The sequence below is a fragment of the Phalacrocorax aristotelis genome, chromosome 3 (genome assembly GCF_949628215.1).
Source record: "Phalacrocorax aristotelis chromosome 3, bGulAri2.1, whole genome shotgun sequence".
Lineage (NCBI taxonomy): Eukaryota > Metazoa > Chordata > Aves > Suliformes > Phalacrocoracidae > Phalacrocorax > Phalacrocorax aristotelis.
In genome coordinates, this window is record NC_134278.1 from 40,247,443 (window position 1) to 40,263,550 (window position 16,108).

Consider the following 16,108-nt stretch of genomic DNA (forward strand, 5'->3'; position numbering starts at 1 on the left):
TAATAAGCCTGTCAATTCCTCTTAACAAGAAATTCCATCTTTGTACTGGTGTAAAACTCAGGTTCTTCCCCTTCCAGTCTTCCATCCTTTTTCTGTTCTTTCTCACAATCTCCACCTTCTTTTTATTCCTTGGACTGTTTTGGTTGGGTTTGTCCTTTCCCATACAGACATTTTCCTCATCTGCTTCCTTCTTCTCTATATTTTCCAGCACAGCAAATGCCTTCCTTGACTATACTTCCCCTGCAACAGTGAGCCTTCTCTCTCTTATATTCACATTCTTTCACTGTCACATAGTCCGCCCCACAAGTCCATGGAGAAAACAGGTATCTGAAAAGACTGTGTTCTCCATGCAATCTCTTTCTCTCCTGTCACCGTCAGGCACCAGCTCTTCTCTTCCATGAGCTCTATTGACCACGATGTAGTTTGTCAGGATTAAAAGACAGGACAAATACCACAGCTTTGTATCTGGTTATGCCCAGCATTTTCTTCCTCTTCTTCAGGCCACTGGCACAGTTGCCTCAGTAGCTGTCATCATATTCTCACTGTAGTCAAACAAGAAAAAAAAGAACCCCTCCCTTATTCACTGCTGTTTGTGGTCATTCCTTTTACTTACTAATTCCTCCCTTGGTCTCCTAGGTGTAAGTTTAGCAATTAACTGCCTGTGAACTGAGAGTAAAGGTAGGAATCCTCCCTTGCACAAGGCCCCTAGAGGCCTAAGTGCAAGTCCTCTTCAGGGTAGGTCAGCTGAAGGACAGGCTCCCTCCTGCTTGACCCTGATGAGAACAAAACAAACCACCCTTATTCTACCATCTCAAAGTGCTAACCTTTTGCATGAGCAAGAAACTCATGCTCCACATTTCTCCTTCCTTTCTGGCCTGGGCTCAGCTCAGAAAACCCTCTGGGAAATGAGGAAACAAGACAGCAAGCTAAAACAAGGACAAACTGTGAATATGAATTTGGCTATTGTGGTTTTACCCTTAAGTGAAAATAATTACAAACAGCACAATATAGGACTGAAAGAGTTATCCAGAGGATAAATTTTTTAGCTCCTGCTGATAAATTAAGTGATTGAGAAAGAATAAGTAGGTCTTTGTGCAGTTGTTGCTATTATTTGCATCACTCATTAGTACTGGTGTTTTAGGCAGTTTGGTGGTGAGGAATACATGCAACCCAGTCAGATTTTTCTGGTACTAAATTAAGCTTTAAATGGGAAAGCTGAAAGTTTTCTATTCTTCTGCTTGGAAGAGAATGGGTTTCATGTACAGTAAAAATCAGAAACTTAAAAGGGTTCAGGCTTACAATGGCAAACAAGATATCTGTGTGTTTACTTGTATGGGAAACTAGAAACACACCACTTTGGGATAATGGCTATGACCCGAAATGCAGTCATTTTTGGGCCAGACCCCCAGGCCTGTCTCCAGTGTTGCATATTCAGTACTATCACTGTGAATGTCTACATTTGCAGACTAATGTTTCTGCAGTCTTGGAGGAACTTTTTGTTCCAACTCTGATTTAGCACTCATTCCATCATATGCCTCAGCTTTCAATGGTATGCAAGCAGTAGGTAGCACCACTTTTCCTCTGTGACAAAAAAAGAGAACATAATCATCAAATCAGTTCAATGGTCATACCAGATAAGTTAGCGGGTGTAAGATATTGTATTAAACCTGGGTCCAAGCAAAACTGACTGACATACCAAGGAGTCTGCAGGTACATTCTCTTCCAGCCAAAAAAAAAGTGTTACACCTGATTTAAGTTAGTGTAAAATACCAGAGTGTTCCTTGTTTTCCAAATGTGAAATGCCCACTGTAACACAGTGCACCTTCTCTTACTGCTGGCTGGCTAAGCGAAATGATCCAGTCCCGACAGACAGTGCTCTCACTGCAATAACACATTTCCTCCTCACTCCCTTGATGAACATTGGCAACATGAAGAGTGTGAAGCTGTCAACCTATACAGCCTAGAAGACTGCGAACATGTATCCACGCCAACTCAATGCCCATCAGGTCCTCCTCCTCAGATACAATGCCTCAGACCAATCTCCAGTACTTCCAAAACTTGTGACAGATGAAAGAGTCTTGTCAGCTTCTTGCACAGATGCAGAGGAGGTTAATGCCCATTACTGGACCTTTCCACTGTTCTGAGGATATCACCAGTATGTGAGAGTGAGCTTGGCCCAGCACCAGGATCACATAGACAACAAACCCTTACAGATCTCAATTACTTCATTTGAAGTGCAAAGCCATACTTCTCACTTCCAATTATAATAAAAGCAGGAGAATCTAGGAATGAAGAAGACAACCCAGTGGCATTCTTGACACTAGCACGCCCTGTTATGGCCTGCAGAGGAAGCAAGATGAGGGAGAAACACAGGACAAAACTCCAGCAGCAGTTGGTACCACGCAGCACTCTCAGGCAGGAGTGGGGGGGAAATAATCCGTTCAGGCCCCTAGGGAGAGCCACAGCCTCACTCTGTGAAATGATGACAGCTGGTGAAGGGGCCACACCTCAGGGTCTGCCAGGCCATGTGTCAACCGTTGCTGCTTTCAGAGCTCGAGGACCAGCAGCAAGGGCAGCCCGAGGAAGGCCCCTCCACAGCAGCCCCGGGAGGCAAGGCCACCCCCCGCCGAGGCTGAGCCGCCGCCATTTGCTGCCGTTTGCCGCCAAAACCCGTCGGCGGGAGGCCGGTGAGAGCCGTCACATGGCCGCCGGGCGCGTGGCGTCGCGTCACGTGACGCGCAGGGGCGCGCCCCCTTCCCGCTCTCGCCCCTCCCCGCCCCAGTCCTGCGCCGCGCCGCGGGGGACGGGGGGGGAGAGCGAGCGCGCGCGCGCGCCCCCGTCTCCTCCGGCACGTGACCCCTCCCCGGAACGTGGCATTGTGTAATCACGTGACCTGGAAACGGAGCGGGGGGGGCCGGGAGGCCGACGCGGGGAGGGGGGTGGGGGGGGCTGCGTACGCGACGGAGCGGGGTGCGAAGATGGCGGACGAGGAGGCCGAGCAGGAGAGCGGTAGCCTAGGTGGCGACCTCCTGGAGCTGCGGCGCCTGCGGGAGCGGCTGCTGGAGCTAGAGAGGGGGCTGCGGGAGAACCCCGAGCCGGCGGTGCAGGCGGCTACCGAGTACTGCAAGCAGCTCTGCCAGGTCAGGCCGCCTCTCTGCTTCCCTTCCTCCCCTTCCCTGCCCCCGCCCGCGCTCTCCCTCCCTCCCTCCCTCCCCCGCGGGGTGTGTGTGTGTGTGTGTCTCTGTGTCTGTGTGTCTGTGCTCGGGTGAGCGGGAGGGCGGGCGGCGGCAGCGCCGCCCCCGCCGGGACGCCCGGAGGGGAGCCGCAGCCAACGGCCCGGTGCGGCGGTTGGACCGGGCGGGGGCGGGGGGGAAGGGGGCGCCGGGAGTTAGTGCTCCGGGCCGGGCCGGGCGCGATCGTTGCCGCCCGGTACTCATTGTGGGGTGCGGTGAGGCGGCCCGCCCCCCTGCGCCGGGAGCCGCTCCGGCCGGGCCTGTAATCCCCATCCCCCGCCTCCCCCCCCCCGCCGCCACCGCTCCCCGGCGGCCGCCCCGGTTCTCGCGGTCTCTAGGCCCCTTTGTTGTGCTCTGCGGCTCGGCTTATCGAAGGGCCCTTTGTTCCTGGCGGTGGCGGACCGAGGGCCCCCGTCCCCCCTCCCTCCCTCTCTCCCCGTCCCCCCGGCACCCCTCCTCCCCTGGAGGCGCAGCGCGGGAGGCGGTGGTCCCGGAGATGGGGGCTCCGCTTCTCCGCCGAGGGGCTGGGGAGGAGCTGAAAGTCCATCCCGACTCCCCTCCTCCGCAGGGGGCTCCTGCTCTGTGCCGGAGTACCCCCCGCCTCCCCTCGCCCTTCCCTATCTCCTAGCCCGGAGGGTTAGCGGAGTTCTTGCCATCCTGGGAAAGAGAAGGCGGCGGAGCGGCGGACTAAACTAAGTCTCCGGTGATGGTGGCGGGTCGGTGGTGCTGCTCGCCGTTGTCTCGCCCTGTCAGGGGAGCGCAGCCCTACCTCAGGAGAGGGCTCCTGCGCCGGCACTGTTTGAAGCACCATTGTGTGTAACTATGCTGGCCGTGACTGCCGTCGGGAAAAGGCCTGCTTCCCGGGGGCTTGGGCTGGCCCCGGAGCAGGGGTATTTGCAGGTGTTCCTTCTGAACCGGTGACCCTGCCGAGTATCCCTTTCTAAACAAACTTTGCGGTGCTAGCTCTACACTTAAAACAAACCACCCCATTTTAGTCACGTATGTGTCTATACGTTGCCCTGATTTCTCTTAGATGCCCTTTCTCAGCTAGCTTTAGGTATGACACAATGTATAAAACAATTTCTTAAATATTTTAGGCCACAGAAATTAATGGAAACCACTGCTTGTCTAGCTTTACTATGGGTTTAATAGCCTATATGATGAAAGCGATAATATTTGTTTACCCGTTACTATCACCAGTTCACGGAATGCGGGCAAATAGTTAAAAGCTGGAATGGATAAAAGTGAATTCACGTGGTCGGTTTGAATTGTGTTTTATTTGTGGTTTTGTATGTGTTTTCTTAAAGGGTTGACTCTTGGTGGTAGCCATTGTAGCATGTTAATTTACATGTTTGTCACTTCTGGATTAAATTGGGCCCTACTTTTCACTAACCAGGGAGATTCACTGCTGAATATTTTAAGCATATTCCTTTCTCGTATTTTATTTCATATATACAGGAGTTGTATTTCAGGTTCTTTTTCTCCTGTCAACATTTATTGTTTTGTATTTGGGTAGAATGTCCGTGTAGACACATGGAAACAAGATTAGGTTAGGTTGGTTCTGATCACTGTGTTCTCAGTCTACTTGATCTTTGTGCCTACTTTCTTAAATACATACGCTGGGAAGTGGAAATCTGGCTTTCCCTGGCTCCAGCTTGACTTCTAATTTGTGAATGAGCTGTTCATTGAACTGAAGTAGTTGGGTAGTAGGTGGGAATGAAGACACCATCCTTGACACGTACAGAGTAGATTACTGGCATCTAAAGCAGATTTATCACTGAAATTATGGTTGCATGTGCTTAGCAAGTGGCTTCAGTAGTTGATTGATTTAAAGTTTAGCAAGAATTAATATTTATTTGAATGGCTGTTGCAAAAGTCCATTGTAAAGCCCAAGTTTACTAGTTTTCTTAAACATGCACCTTTTAAAAACAAGTCTCACTGAACAAAACAATTGTGTAGAAACTGACTTGGATAAAAGTCCATGCAGTGTTGAAATGAGTTACTGTCCCTTCTATACCAAGGCTTGTAGGAAGGCTATATCTGTTTTTGCAGGCTGAAGACTGATGTGTGACACTGAGAGTTGAGACATACCATTCAATATTGAAAGATCCTGCTTTTCAAATTTTAAACCGAGGTCTAAACTGATGCTTAATGTATTAAATAGTGTTGCTGTTGGGCGGATATTTTTTATATGGGTTCAACAGAGATTTTTTTTTTTTAAATCTGTTCACCTGTGCTGGTGGTGCCAAAATGCTTATTCAGCCTCTTCTACAGTTTTAATCCTTTAATGGGGCTAACACAAAATAGTATTCATCATTCAAATAGCAGGCCTAGCTACTTAGCTTGCACTGCATGACAGAGGTTATAGAAAATTCATGTAATAGTAAAAGCCGTCTCAGAAATCTCTCTTAAATAACAGTTTAAAGGCATCTACCATGATTTCTAGAATAAAGTCTTTGAATATATATGCATGAAAGAATAATTTGACTGGTCATATATATAAAACTCAGTCTTGTATATGAAGTCTGAAGTGCAGTGCTGAAGAAATATTTTAATGTTTATCTCTCTATGATTGTGGTTGTGTTTTTTTAATACATAGTTTCTAGGCATGAAATAGCTACACAGAACTTGGGAAGTCTTGTGTCCTTATTCTGTTTTGCCAGGTAGTGACCCTGGAGCACAACCACCACATAGCTTGTTGCCATAAATCAACTTTTAAGTGGTTTGGGGTTTTGTTTGTTCTTGTTTGTTTGTTTTTTAAATTAAGTGGGTAGCATAATGTCTGAGGAGTAAGTGTATTTTCATACTGAAGGAAGCTAAGGAGTGTGCAGTAGAGCAGTGAAAGATCCTTAGGTTCAAAGGTGGGTAAGGGATTTAAGAAATCTACTCTCATTAAATGAAGTGGAAGTTGTATGCCCAAATCCCTTATCTGGTTTTGAAAAATCTCAGTTTGAACTATTACAATGTTTATAACCCAACACTGTGGTACAACTGTTAGAAGCACGGAAAAACAAGACCCCTTGTACCTTGACAGAAAATAATATTATAGAACTGTTTTCTTCTCTTGTAAGAATAAAGTTTACTTTGATGTATTTTATATGCAGCATTTCATTAGGTATAAATATGTTTGTGTTTTGCTGCTGATTGCATTGTGAAATGATACAATTATTCTTAAATTTTAAGGGGATTAATAAACTGGATCTTAATCCTGTACCGTATCTGTGTGAATGTAGTTGTGTTCGCCATTGTCAGCACGCAATAGAGAGCATTATTTTTAATTGTTACCAAGTGAAATTCACATCCATACAGATATATGTAAAATGACTTTTTAATTGTGATTCATGTTCTTCTGTTGCAATCTGGTAATTAGCAAATCCGTGACAAACGGTTATGTTGTCACAAACAATATGTGTGCAGACTGGAGCAGACAAAACAACTATCTTCAGCTGTAGTGACTAGAAATTGAAAGTGTGAATTTTGCAAGAATTCAGAATGGTCCAAAGAAAGATTGCTGCTGTTGTCACCATGTGGTGGCTGATTAGATTATTTTCAAACTTTGCTCTTAAAGGTGATCTGTTGGTTGTATTCAGTTAGAGAAGACCAAAATATTTGGGTTTTTTCTCTGAGAGCTAGGTGTATGTGATGCTGATGGGTATATCAGAGCTCTTCACTGTGGGCTATGTTCCCTTCCAGTTGGTCGTTACCCAATGTAACCTTTATTTTCTTAAATACCAAATTGCAGGCTGGTAACAAATTTTCTTTTGTAGCTGGTTAGTTTTGAAATTTTTGAGGTACCTCTGATTATCCTGACTATTTCTCTGTAGTTGACATGTTTCATCTTTGAGCTTATTAGTCTTCCCTCTGTTGTTGTTTTTGGCATTTCGTCTCTCTTCTGAATCTGCTTCTGAGTTTGTTCCCCCCCCCCCCTTTTTTTTTTTCCTCTTGCTGTAATTTGAGGTACAAATTCTCTAAAACTATAAGGTGGCCAGGGTTGTTGTACTAACGTGCAAGTTGTCAGTGTATAGTGACCTCCAAACAAGTTGTCAACATATAGCGAGTCCAAAATATTTGGACTGCTGTGCTATCCTTCCTCAGGAATTTTGCCTGTCCTTTTTGTCTCATCTGTTGGTTGTCTTGTCAGCTCTGCCTGTTATGAGAAAATCCTGTGTTAAGATATGTTAACAAGTGTGCTTAGCCATCAGTAGACACATTAATATCCTTCTAGTATAGACAGTTTACTAAACTAGGATCTTCTTAACACTAGCAGCAGAAGTGTAATGCTGATGGGAAAATGCGAGGGGGCAAAGGTTCTTAGCTACTTAAAAAACCCCAACCATAACGTCTTTTTACAAAAGCTTGTTTTTAACTGATGTGACTGCAAAGCATTTGTTCCTACTGTTTTAAACTAATGTTTATTGTGTGTTGAGGTGCTAGTGAAGTGTTAGTTGGGAACATGTGCATATTAGTCCTACCTTAATACCTTAAGGTCCTACCTTTTTTTTGTTCTTTTTCTTTGTACTGACACACTAAGAGTAGATCTTGGTAATGTTGGGGAATATATACTGTACTAATCCAAATATAAGATATCCCTCCTAAAAGCAAATAAACATTTGTCTACATCAAAAAGTTGGTTTTTTTAAGTACATACTTGTAATCAATATACAATAAAGTTATAAAGTTTTCACTAATGATTTGTTTCCGTTGGAGGTTAGTCTTATATTCTTCTCTTACACCTTACTGCAGTTGGCTTTCAGTCTTTACACCTCACAGACTTCACAAGTTTCTGGTGCTGTCACCCTCTTTACTGTTGTCATGTCTTCCCCTTTAGTCTCTGTATTCTCTGCCTCCTTCAGACTCAGGATGACAGAAACAATCTTTGGTTCTGTCCATAGAATTTGAAATAAAGCCTTTCTTAAACCTTTTAGCTGCAACTGCTGGATTTATCTAAACCCAGTCTGTCTTAATCCAATGACAAAGAAGTGTTTCAGTAGGCTTCCTCATTTTTTCCTGTAGGAGTTAGAGTATGATCCCTTGCCAAGAGTCTTTCTGTATATAAAAACCTCAACAGTCTTTGAAGGGCGTATTTGCTGTTTAATCAAGCACCTGCAGTTGTGGTGTCCTTCTTCCTGATGTGACCGTAAGATTGGTATCTAATGACAGTGAAAAATACCATCAGCAAGATGTCAGGTCCCCTTTTAATACAAGTAGAAGACATTTCCTCTTTTTCTTAGTATCACACCTGGTCTCTGGTCTCTTACTCCAGGCAACATTAATTGAACTCTTCATTGAGTGTGTAGGTAGGCATCCATGCTTGATTTTGTTTGGCTCAACAGCTAATACTGATCTTTATGTAATAAAGTTATAATCTGAATGTTTATACAGTTGCTTTTTTTGAGCTTTCAGTCTAATGATTTCCTCTGTGACCAGGTCTCTCTCTCTTCTTGTGAGTATGCACAAATTCTACAGCTTCTGCTTCTTTAAGTAAAAAGTGTTTTCCTTTTGAGTCCAGTGAGTGATTTCTACACTGAGCTAACCCTTAAAAGCTTCTGTTCTGATGTTTCCATCTTTGCACATTTGCCTCTACCACACTGCATTTCTTCCTGGTCTCACAGTTGGTAGTTTTTTTCCATGTATGTTACCACGAGTATAAGATTTCTGTTCTATCTTCTTATACTTTTGCATTTTGTTTTTGTACCTGTGACCTCCAGATGATCCACTATTCAGGGAGGGATGTATAGCTGCCAGAAATCAGGAGGAATCTGTTAAACTGTAGTACACCACAAGCACAGTACAGATTCCCAAGTGTGTGGAGAAAAACAACTCTCACCACTGTGTCACCCTATGCAAACTTTGAGCTGTCCTGGGCGTTTTTGTGCTCCTCCATTACTATAAGAACTGCCATGTCAAACAGTCATATTACCTTATTGCCTGGGTTGGGATGGGGTGGAAACGATACCCCCTGATTCGTTAACTTAAACTACAGGGAGTTTTGAGTTAAAGATCTGCTGTAATACAAATAAAGTATTCTAATTTTTGTAGATTGCCATCAGTGTAAAAGGAATCATTTGTGTTCTTGATTTTTGAATAAATTCTTTCTTCTGTATTAAAAACTTCCTAAATACAGGTAGATGGTTTGGAAAGAATAGCCATAACAACATTATGGTTTAGTTTTGAAAAATCCTCTTTGAGCTATCTGGGTTTGCCAGTATTTTCCCCATACGGAACATGTATCTGGAAGAGGTCTGTCAGCTAGAGCATGATTCTGAAGCAGGATTAATTATTGGTAAGCCATAGCTACAAATGCTTGTTTAACCTGTTCTCAGAAATTTCCAGTAAGGAATGTTGCAAGAAAATTCCTTGGATAATAACCTTTTCATTCAGCTATGTTTGCCTTCAAATGTTGGGCTTTGTTTTGTTTAGGGTTTTTTCTCCCATACAGTCTTAACTTGATCTCTGATCTCCTGTTGCAGTTTAAGACTACTGTGATTTATCCTATCCCGTATACACGTGGCAAGCAGTGTATTCCTTTTCCGTTGAAAGTACCTCTAAGATTTTCAAGTCTATTTTCAGTCTTTCTCCAGTTTTCACTGTTCAGAACAGAGTTCTTGCAGTCCTTGATTTTAAATGTTTCCTCTTCCCCCCCCCCTTTTTGCTTTTTTACTATATCCTTGGAATCTGTGTGGTTTTGAAGTACTTACCTGCAGGGACGGTAACAATATAGTAAGAATTCGGAAGAAGGTGGCAACCCACATAAGACTTAAGATGTAAGTAGTTTTCCTGTAAAACATACTGTCTATCCTTCCAAGTTCAAGTAGTCCAAAGAAGAGTGACAGTTATCAAAAAGCATAACAAATTAAGGTGGTTAAGAAGGTGGCAAAAGCTCACTTTTAAGGTGCTGCATATGATACTAAAATCAAATGTTCTACTTAGTTACTGTGGGAAAGAAAAAAAGCTTTCAGTTCGGCAAATAGATAACTAGTTACTCTGGTGCACAACTTTTGCTAGGTCAAAGTTAGTTGATGCTTTTACTGAAGTTATTAAGAAACCGCTTCCTATCAGCAAACTACCATTTCTCTAAGAAATACTTTTAGACAAAAATTAATACTTACAGGGTATGACGTGTGGTTAGAGTTAGTTTTCCTCCATTGATTCTTATTGCCCATTCAAAGACTATGAGGCATTCTGCTTTACATAATCTTTCTGCCATTCAAAAAAAAAATTCTGAAGACCTTACTGTAGACTTCAGTTTACCCATAGTAGTTGGCCGTAAACAATAGCTGCACATCTGTGCTAGTATAACTAAATGTATTAGGTACTTTCTGTACTGGCACATATATTCCTGCATTTACACAAGTCCAAACTTTTTTCCCCACTTCTGAAGAGTGTGTATCAATGTCTAGGTTGTTTTCTAAAACCACGATTATTGAAGGTTCACTGTTTAAAAACCTTGAAATATTGACTATGGAAAACATGTTCCTTAATTTGCAGGACTGTGCAGAAATATATTTATTAATATTAATGTTCAGTAAGGCATCTCATTTTATCGAAATATCCACGTTATGTGTCTCAGTTTCTTGATAAGGATGGTAGATATCTATTTGAATGTTCAGTCCATTTTCTATCAAATTTTTTTTTATTATTTTGTTAGAGGATGAATACCTCATAAACCATAGATCTTGAGGGAAGGCAGCAAAAACCAGAGTGCTCTTCTAGAGTATCTTTGCTTCCATTGTGATTAAGAATCAGGGAATTTCATCTGGCCTTTTCAGTTTACTCTGCCATTTAAATGTCATAAAAATTTTTTTTCTTTTTACTCTGGGCTTTATGCAGACATATTATATATTGTAGGTGGTTTCTACATAAGACTTCCCTAACTTAGGGAACAAACTGAAACCATTAGGAGACATCAACATGTTGTTTCTTCAGTGTGATGTATTACCTAAACTGACACACAAGCCAAATAAACTGTTTCAAATTCATATATGTATGGAGCATATCTTCAAGAAATCATGCTCCAGGCATTGATTTATATCAAAAATTTTTTGTTACTGTTGTTTTTAAAGGCCTCTGAGTAAATCCTTGAGCAGTTACAGTAAAGTGTGTATAATTCTTTAGTTTTCATGAAGGAAACTAGCATAACATTCTTATGCCATCAGCTTCTTTAAGATGATGATGTACAACAGCTTGGAAATTTAAGTTTAAATAGCAGGTAAATTACGACTTGAAACTATCTTTTGAAATAGTATTCACCATTTTATTAGGTCTGTGCTTTCGCATATGTTAAGAACTGAACGTCTCACATTTTAAGTGTGCAGGTGGTTTTTTGAAGGTGTGGAGTATTATTTTTTTCTATTTATCTTTCCAAATATGCATTAAAGAGAACTCCACGGTATTATTTCTGGGATCTTTCATCTCTAATGCACTGCTTTCATTTGGGAAGAGTTAATCTGATAGCACCTGTACTTGGCAGAACAGAGACATTCAGAAAGAAGGTATATGTAACACCAAAAGGCAATGGAGCTTTATGAAATTATTCTCTAAAAATAGGCCTGATCCAATAGGAAGTTGGACTAAACTTGCAAAACATGTGCCTGCAGTTTTTGGTAAGAATAATTTGATCAAATTTCTTCTCCATCTTCTCTTCCGCAACTGTTGTACAGCCCTCCGGTGTGTGATATTTCTGGCTTCATCATTCCCTGTAAGAAGCTAAAGTAAATTAATCTTTCATCAGAGAATCAGGAAAATCCTGTGCTAACTACTGTAGTTCTTACTTGGCTATTTTGTTAATAATTCTGAGCTAGTCACACAATTCTTTGTCCTTACAGGGACTCATGTAACATGGACAACTTCTGCCAACGCTCCATGCACCTTCAGATACTGACTTTCGTAGCGTGCATTGTCTCTTAACTGCTGGACAGAAGCATTTGTTGCTTTGAGAAACTTAGCTCTCTGGGGTAAAATTCTTTAGGATTTCTTTAGGGTAAAGACCAGTCTTTATTTTGCAACTCTGTTGTCTTTTGTGTTGAATATAGTAGTTATCTTAAGAGTTTTAATTTGATCTGATAGCAAGTGTGGTGTTGCTTTCTCAGTCTTCTGTATATCATAAAGTCCAGAATTCGGTAGAACTCCTTCTGTCTTCTGTTATTCAAAATGATGGAGAAAATTTATTCTGGTGAATAGATAAATCCTGTTTGATATTTATGTATCTAGTACACTGAATACAGTTTTGATGTATTCAGTGATCAGGCATTAAATCAAATTATGAGTAAGGGGTTCCTCAGTCTTGTGATTCTTACTTGCCTCAGAAGCTTGTGATAATACACTGTTTTATAACAGAATGAACACAAAGATGAGGACAAGAAGAGATTAAATGTTCAGAATCACAAAAGACAATCTGAACTTGATTTTTACTTTAATCATTGGAGGGTAGGTCTTATGAAGAAAATAGCTGGGATAAAGAGTAACTTCTGATTACAAATCCATAATAGTGAGGATGGTAAAATTTAAATATCCCAATTCTACAGACCTGGAACTTGCATAATGTTCTAGTTGAAACTCGCATGGCAGTTGGACCCTTCTTTTGGATACCCAGCCAGAATTCATGAACAACATCAGTGTGATGGCAGGACCTCCAAGTTCTGCTCAGGATTGCTAACATACTCAGGAGGAAGTACAGTCTTGGCTCGTCTCCTTCCTCACACATGGACACAGTGGCGGTACCTTGACACTGGTATAAGGACACGGTTATTAGACTCTGAGTGAACTGGGTAGATGTTGCCATGGTCTTTCACAAGAAATGAATGGAGGCGTCTTTTGGGATGCCAATTTGACTGTGCTGAATAGACAAGCTTAAAATGGCAATTAAGTAACCTTTCTACTGAGGAAGATGGTCATCAATTAAGTTCTCATCAGAATTAAAAAGATTTGAAGTAGCTGTGGGAGAAGTTGAGTTCAGCTGATAAAGACAACTAATATGAAAATATAACGTAGGTGAACTACAGAAATACTTGTAATGTCATTTCACTTGACTGAGAGAGCAGGTTCAAGTCACCTATATTGCAGGAAATGCATGTATTTTCAGATTAGACACAGTTATTTCTGGCTATATTCCTATTTTTAATCTGCCCATATGCCTGTCTCATAATTAAAAGAATAGGTGATTTAGATTTCCTGGCAGTGGATAAAAGTTTACTGTAATGAACATCCCACCACATTCCTGAAATGCCTGTTTAATAGAGAACTGCTGAATATTGTTTTTAACTAAGCAGACTAAAATATGAAGGTTGGGATGACAAGTTCGCTCCTTATGTAAGGATGCAAGAGAGAAATCAGATACTACTGACAAGATCAGAAGGAGTATATTGAATGCAAAATGTTGAAAGATTAAAGGCAAGCCTAAAGAAGGATAATTTTTACTACTGTGTATGACAAAGCATGGTGCTTAATGAAGATATTTCCTGGTATTTTAAATAATTTACTTGTTTGACATCAGTTTATGTATGTAAGCAGAGACTGTCCATTCATTCTCTAGGTTTTTCTAGTTCATTTTCTAAAACTAGCTGGGTTTTGAATCTTAAGCTAAACAGTGACTAACAAATAATGGGAGGAATAGCAACAAGGTAATTTCTCTTTTGTTTTGCCTCTTTCAATTTAATAATTAGCAATCTGAGCTCATGCAGTATGTTCAGCATGCCCAGGTGAAAAACATACAAATTGCTTGTGCCTTTTGACTTACATCTGGGGAGAGAAGCATATCTCTGTCAGTTAACAGGAGGGTCTATGTTTGGTAATTAACTTCCCAGAGTCAGCTGTGTCTCTTCCTTGCTGTGGTTTTTTTTTTTGTGATATTTTCATGGTGATGGTGGATGACACAATTGCTGCGCTGAGAGCTGTAGCAGAGCCCCACAAGCTTTTCTTCTATTTCTGATTCTGTATCTGCTAAGTTGCTTCTTTTCAAACCTTCCTCCAATGTAGACTCTGCTTTAGAAATGTATTTTTCGACAGCATACTTACATCTGTTTTGGTTTTCGATCGGTAAATGTGAGGCAGTGGTACTTCCCCACTGGTCAAAGTTACGTGCACTAGAAGACAAACCTGGATTTTTTTGTTGTTGTTACTTTATCTGCCTAATGAAGTAGAAATAGTTGGATAAGAGGCATGGTCAACTACTTATGCTTGTGTGCTGAAGGCTTGGGACACTAATGTCCTTACAAATTGAATTGTAACAATACTTAAATCTTCAAAAAGTTAATCTTCAGGGTGAGTTTATGTTGTCGATGATCGTTACATGGATTCTTCCTGCAGTTAGTCTTGACTCTTTTTACCAGAGATATACAACCATGAGAGTGAGAGTTACAGGCACGTAGCTGTGAAGAACCATCAAGGTCATTAACACCTTAGGTGATGTAAATGTAGAGAAAGGAGGGGAGAGTTCAAATAATCACTGTACTCTTGCATTTTCAGAAGCATTGAAATCTGTTTAGTTACTACATGTTCATGGTAACTAAAGCTGCAGTGGGATTTATTTAAAAAACATAAAAATAAAATATCCTTGAAGGAGACCTAAGTAGATGTGGTTATTTGGGGAGAATCTTTTTTGGCAAGAGTAAAAAAGTAGCTAATTATAATTCTTAATAAATTTCTATCCTCAACTTTTGTGTTTTGTAATTTTCATGGAATGATAATCAAGAAACTTATTTTGCCTAATAAACTACTACGTATAGCAAAAGTATATACACTACCGTATAGATGTATGAATGTGTAGGGATTGAAAAAACTGAGAAAACGAATCTTTCAATGCAGGGTAGTTGATCACTTTCAGTGGATTTCAAAAGTATTCTAATTCTTTCTATGAAATAAAAATTAATTGGAAGTTAGTATCAGTGTGTTAACAATTACCTTTTCCGTGTGTGTGTTTCTGTCAACTTATTTACTCTTGTCTCGGAAAATCTGCAGGAGGATAGCTTTCCTTCAGTATGAATATATGCATGAGTTACTGCAAGATAAATGTATAAGACTTGATTTCTTGCTGTTTCTGTGCACCTCCTTCTCCCTTTCTGGTGACGCTTGAGCATAAAACTTAGATCTGTATCTTAATATTTTTGCCGTAAGAAAATTGTGCAGTTATAATTCAGTTTATTCTTTGTGTTCTGGTTTGATTGATGGCATTTTGGATTTACATAGTTGTTATGAAAACTCAGACTGAATAAAAATGAAGAGGATGGTGAGAGGAGAATGCTTGTTTAAAAAAATATGAGGCTTGTAGTTGAGTAGAATTTTGCAGCACTGTTTTGCAGATTACCTTTAAAGTTGTTCAGGAAACTAGTACTTGAAAGTATTTGAGCTAGTGGTTTTTTGTTTAGGTAACACCTAAATGCATCAGTTCTTAATAAGTGATGGTTATCTGTACTAGAGAGTTGCACACACATGTACCTGAGTACTGAAGATACCAATAATAAAAATCAATGCCATCGTGTAGGTGGTACTTCAGTCTAAGTATAGAACAGAGCATGTTTTTTTTTTTTTTCCCTTGGAAGGAGAAACACTGTAATAGAAGCAAGAGTATAAAGACATACATGCTCATACACTATAACAAAACTACTTTTATTGCTCTGAATATCTTTCTTCAGTAGATGAATCAGAAAGTGAGTGGTTGAAAGAACAGTTTTCAGGTAACATAACGTATCCACAGAAGAACCAAAATATACGTGAACCAAAATAGTGGGTGCCTATACAGTAACACTCTGGTCAGACAAGAAGCTAACTTTGAAAGTGATCTTACCACACTTGGTTTTACATTGTGGAGTACCTTTACAGCATGGAAATTGAGTGTATTTTGGGTGAAGCTAAACCACAAGCTGCACTTCAGAAGCAAT

The 16,108-nt window shown here is 40.9% G+C and overlaps 1 protein-coding gene across 1 annotated transcript in view; it reads left to right on the plus strand.

Annotated features, from left to right (window-relative positions):
* The first annotated feature begins 2,952 nt into the window (after positions 1 to 2,952).
* ZNF292 (zinc finger protein 292) overlaps positions 2,953 to 16,108 on the plus strand; it is a 55,287-nt gene continuing 42,131 nt past the window's right edge. The window contains exon 1 of the mRNA XM_075087230.1: positions 2,953 to 3,140. Coding sequence (XP_074943331.1) covers positions 2,979 to 3,140 — 162 coding nt within the window. The 5' untranslated portion in view covers positions 2,953 to 2,978. The remainder of the gene's footprint in view (positions 3,141 to 16,108) is intronic.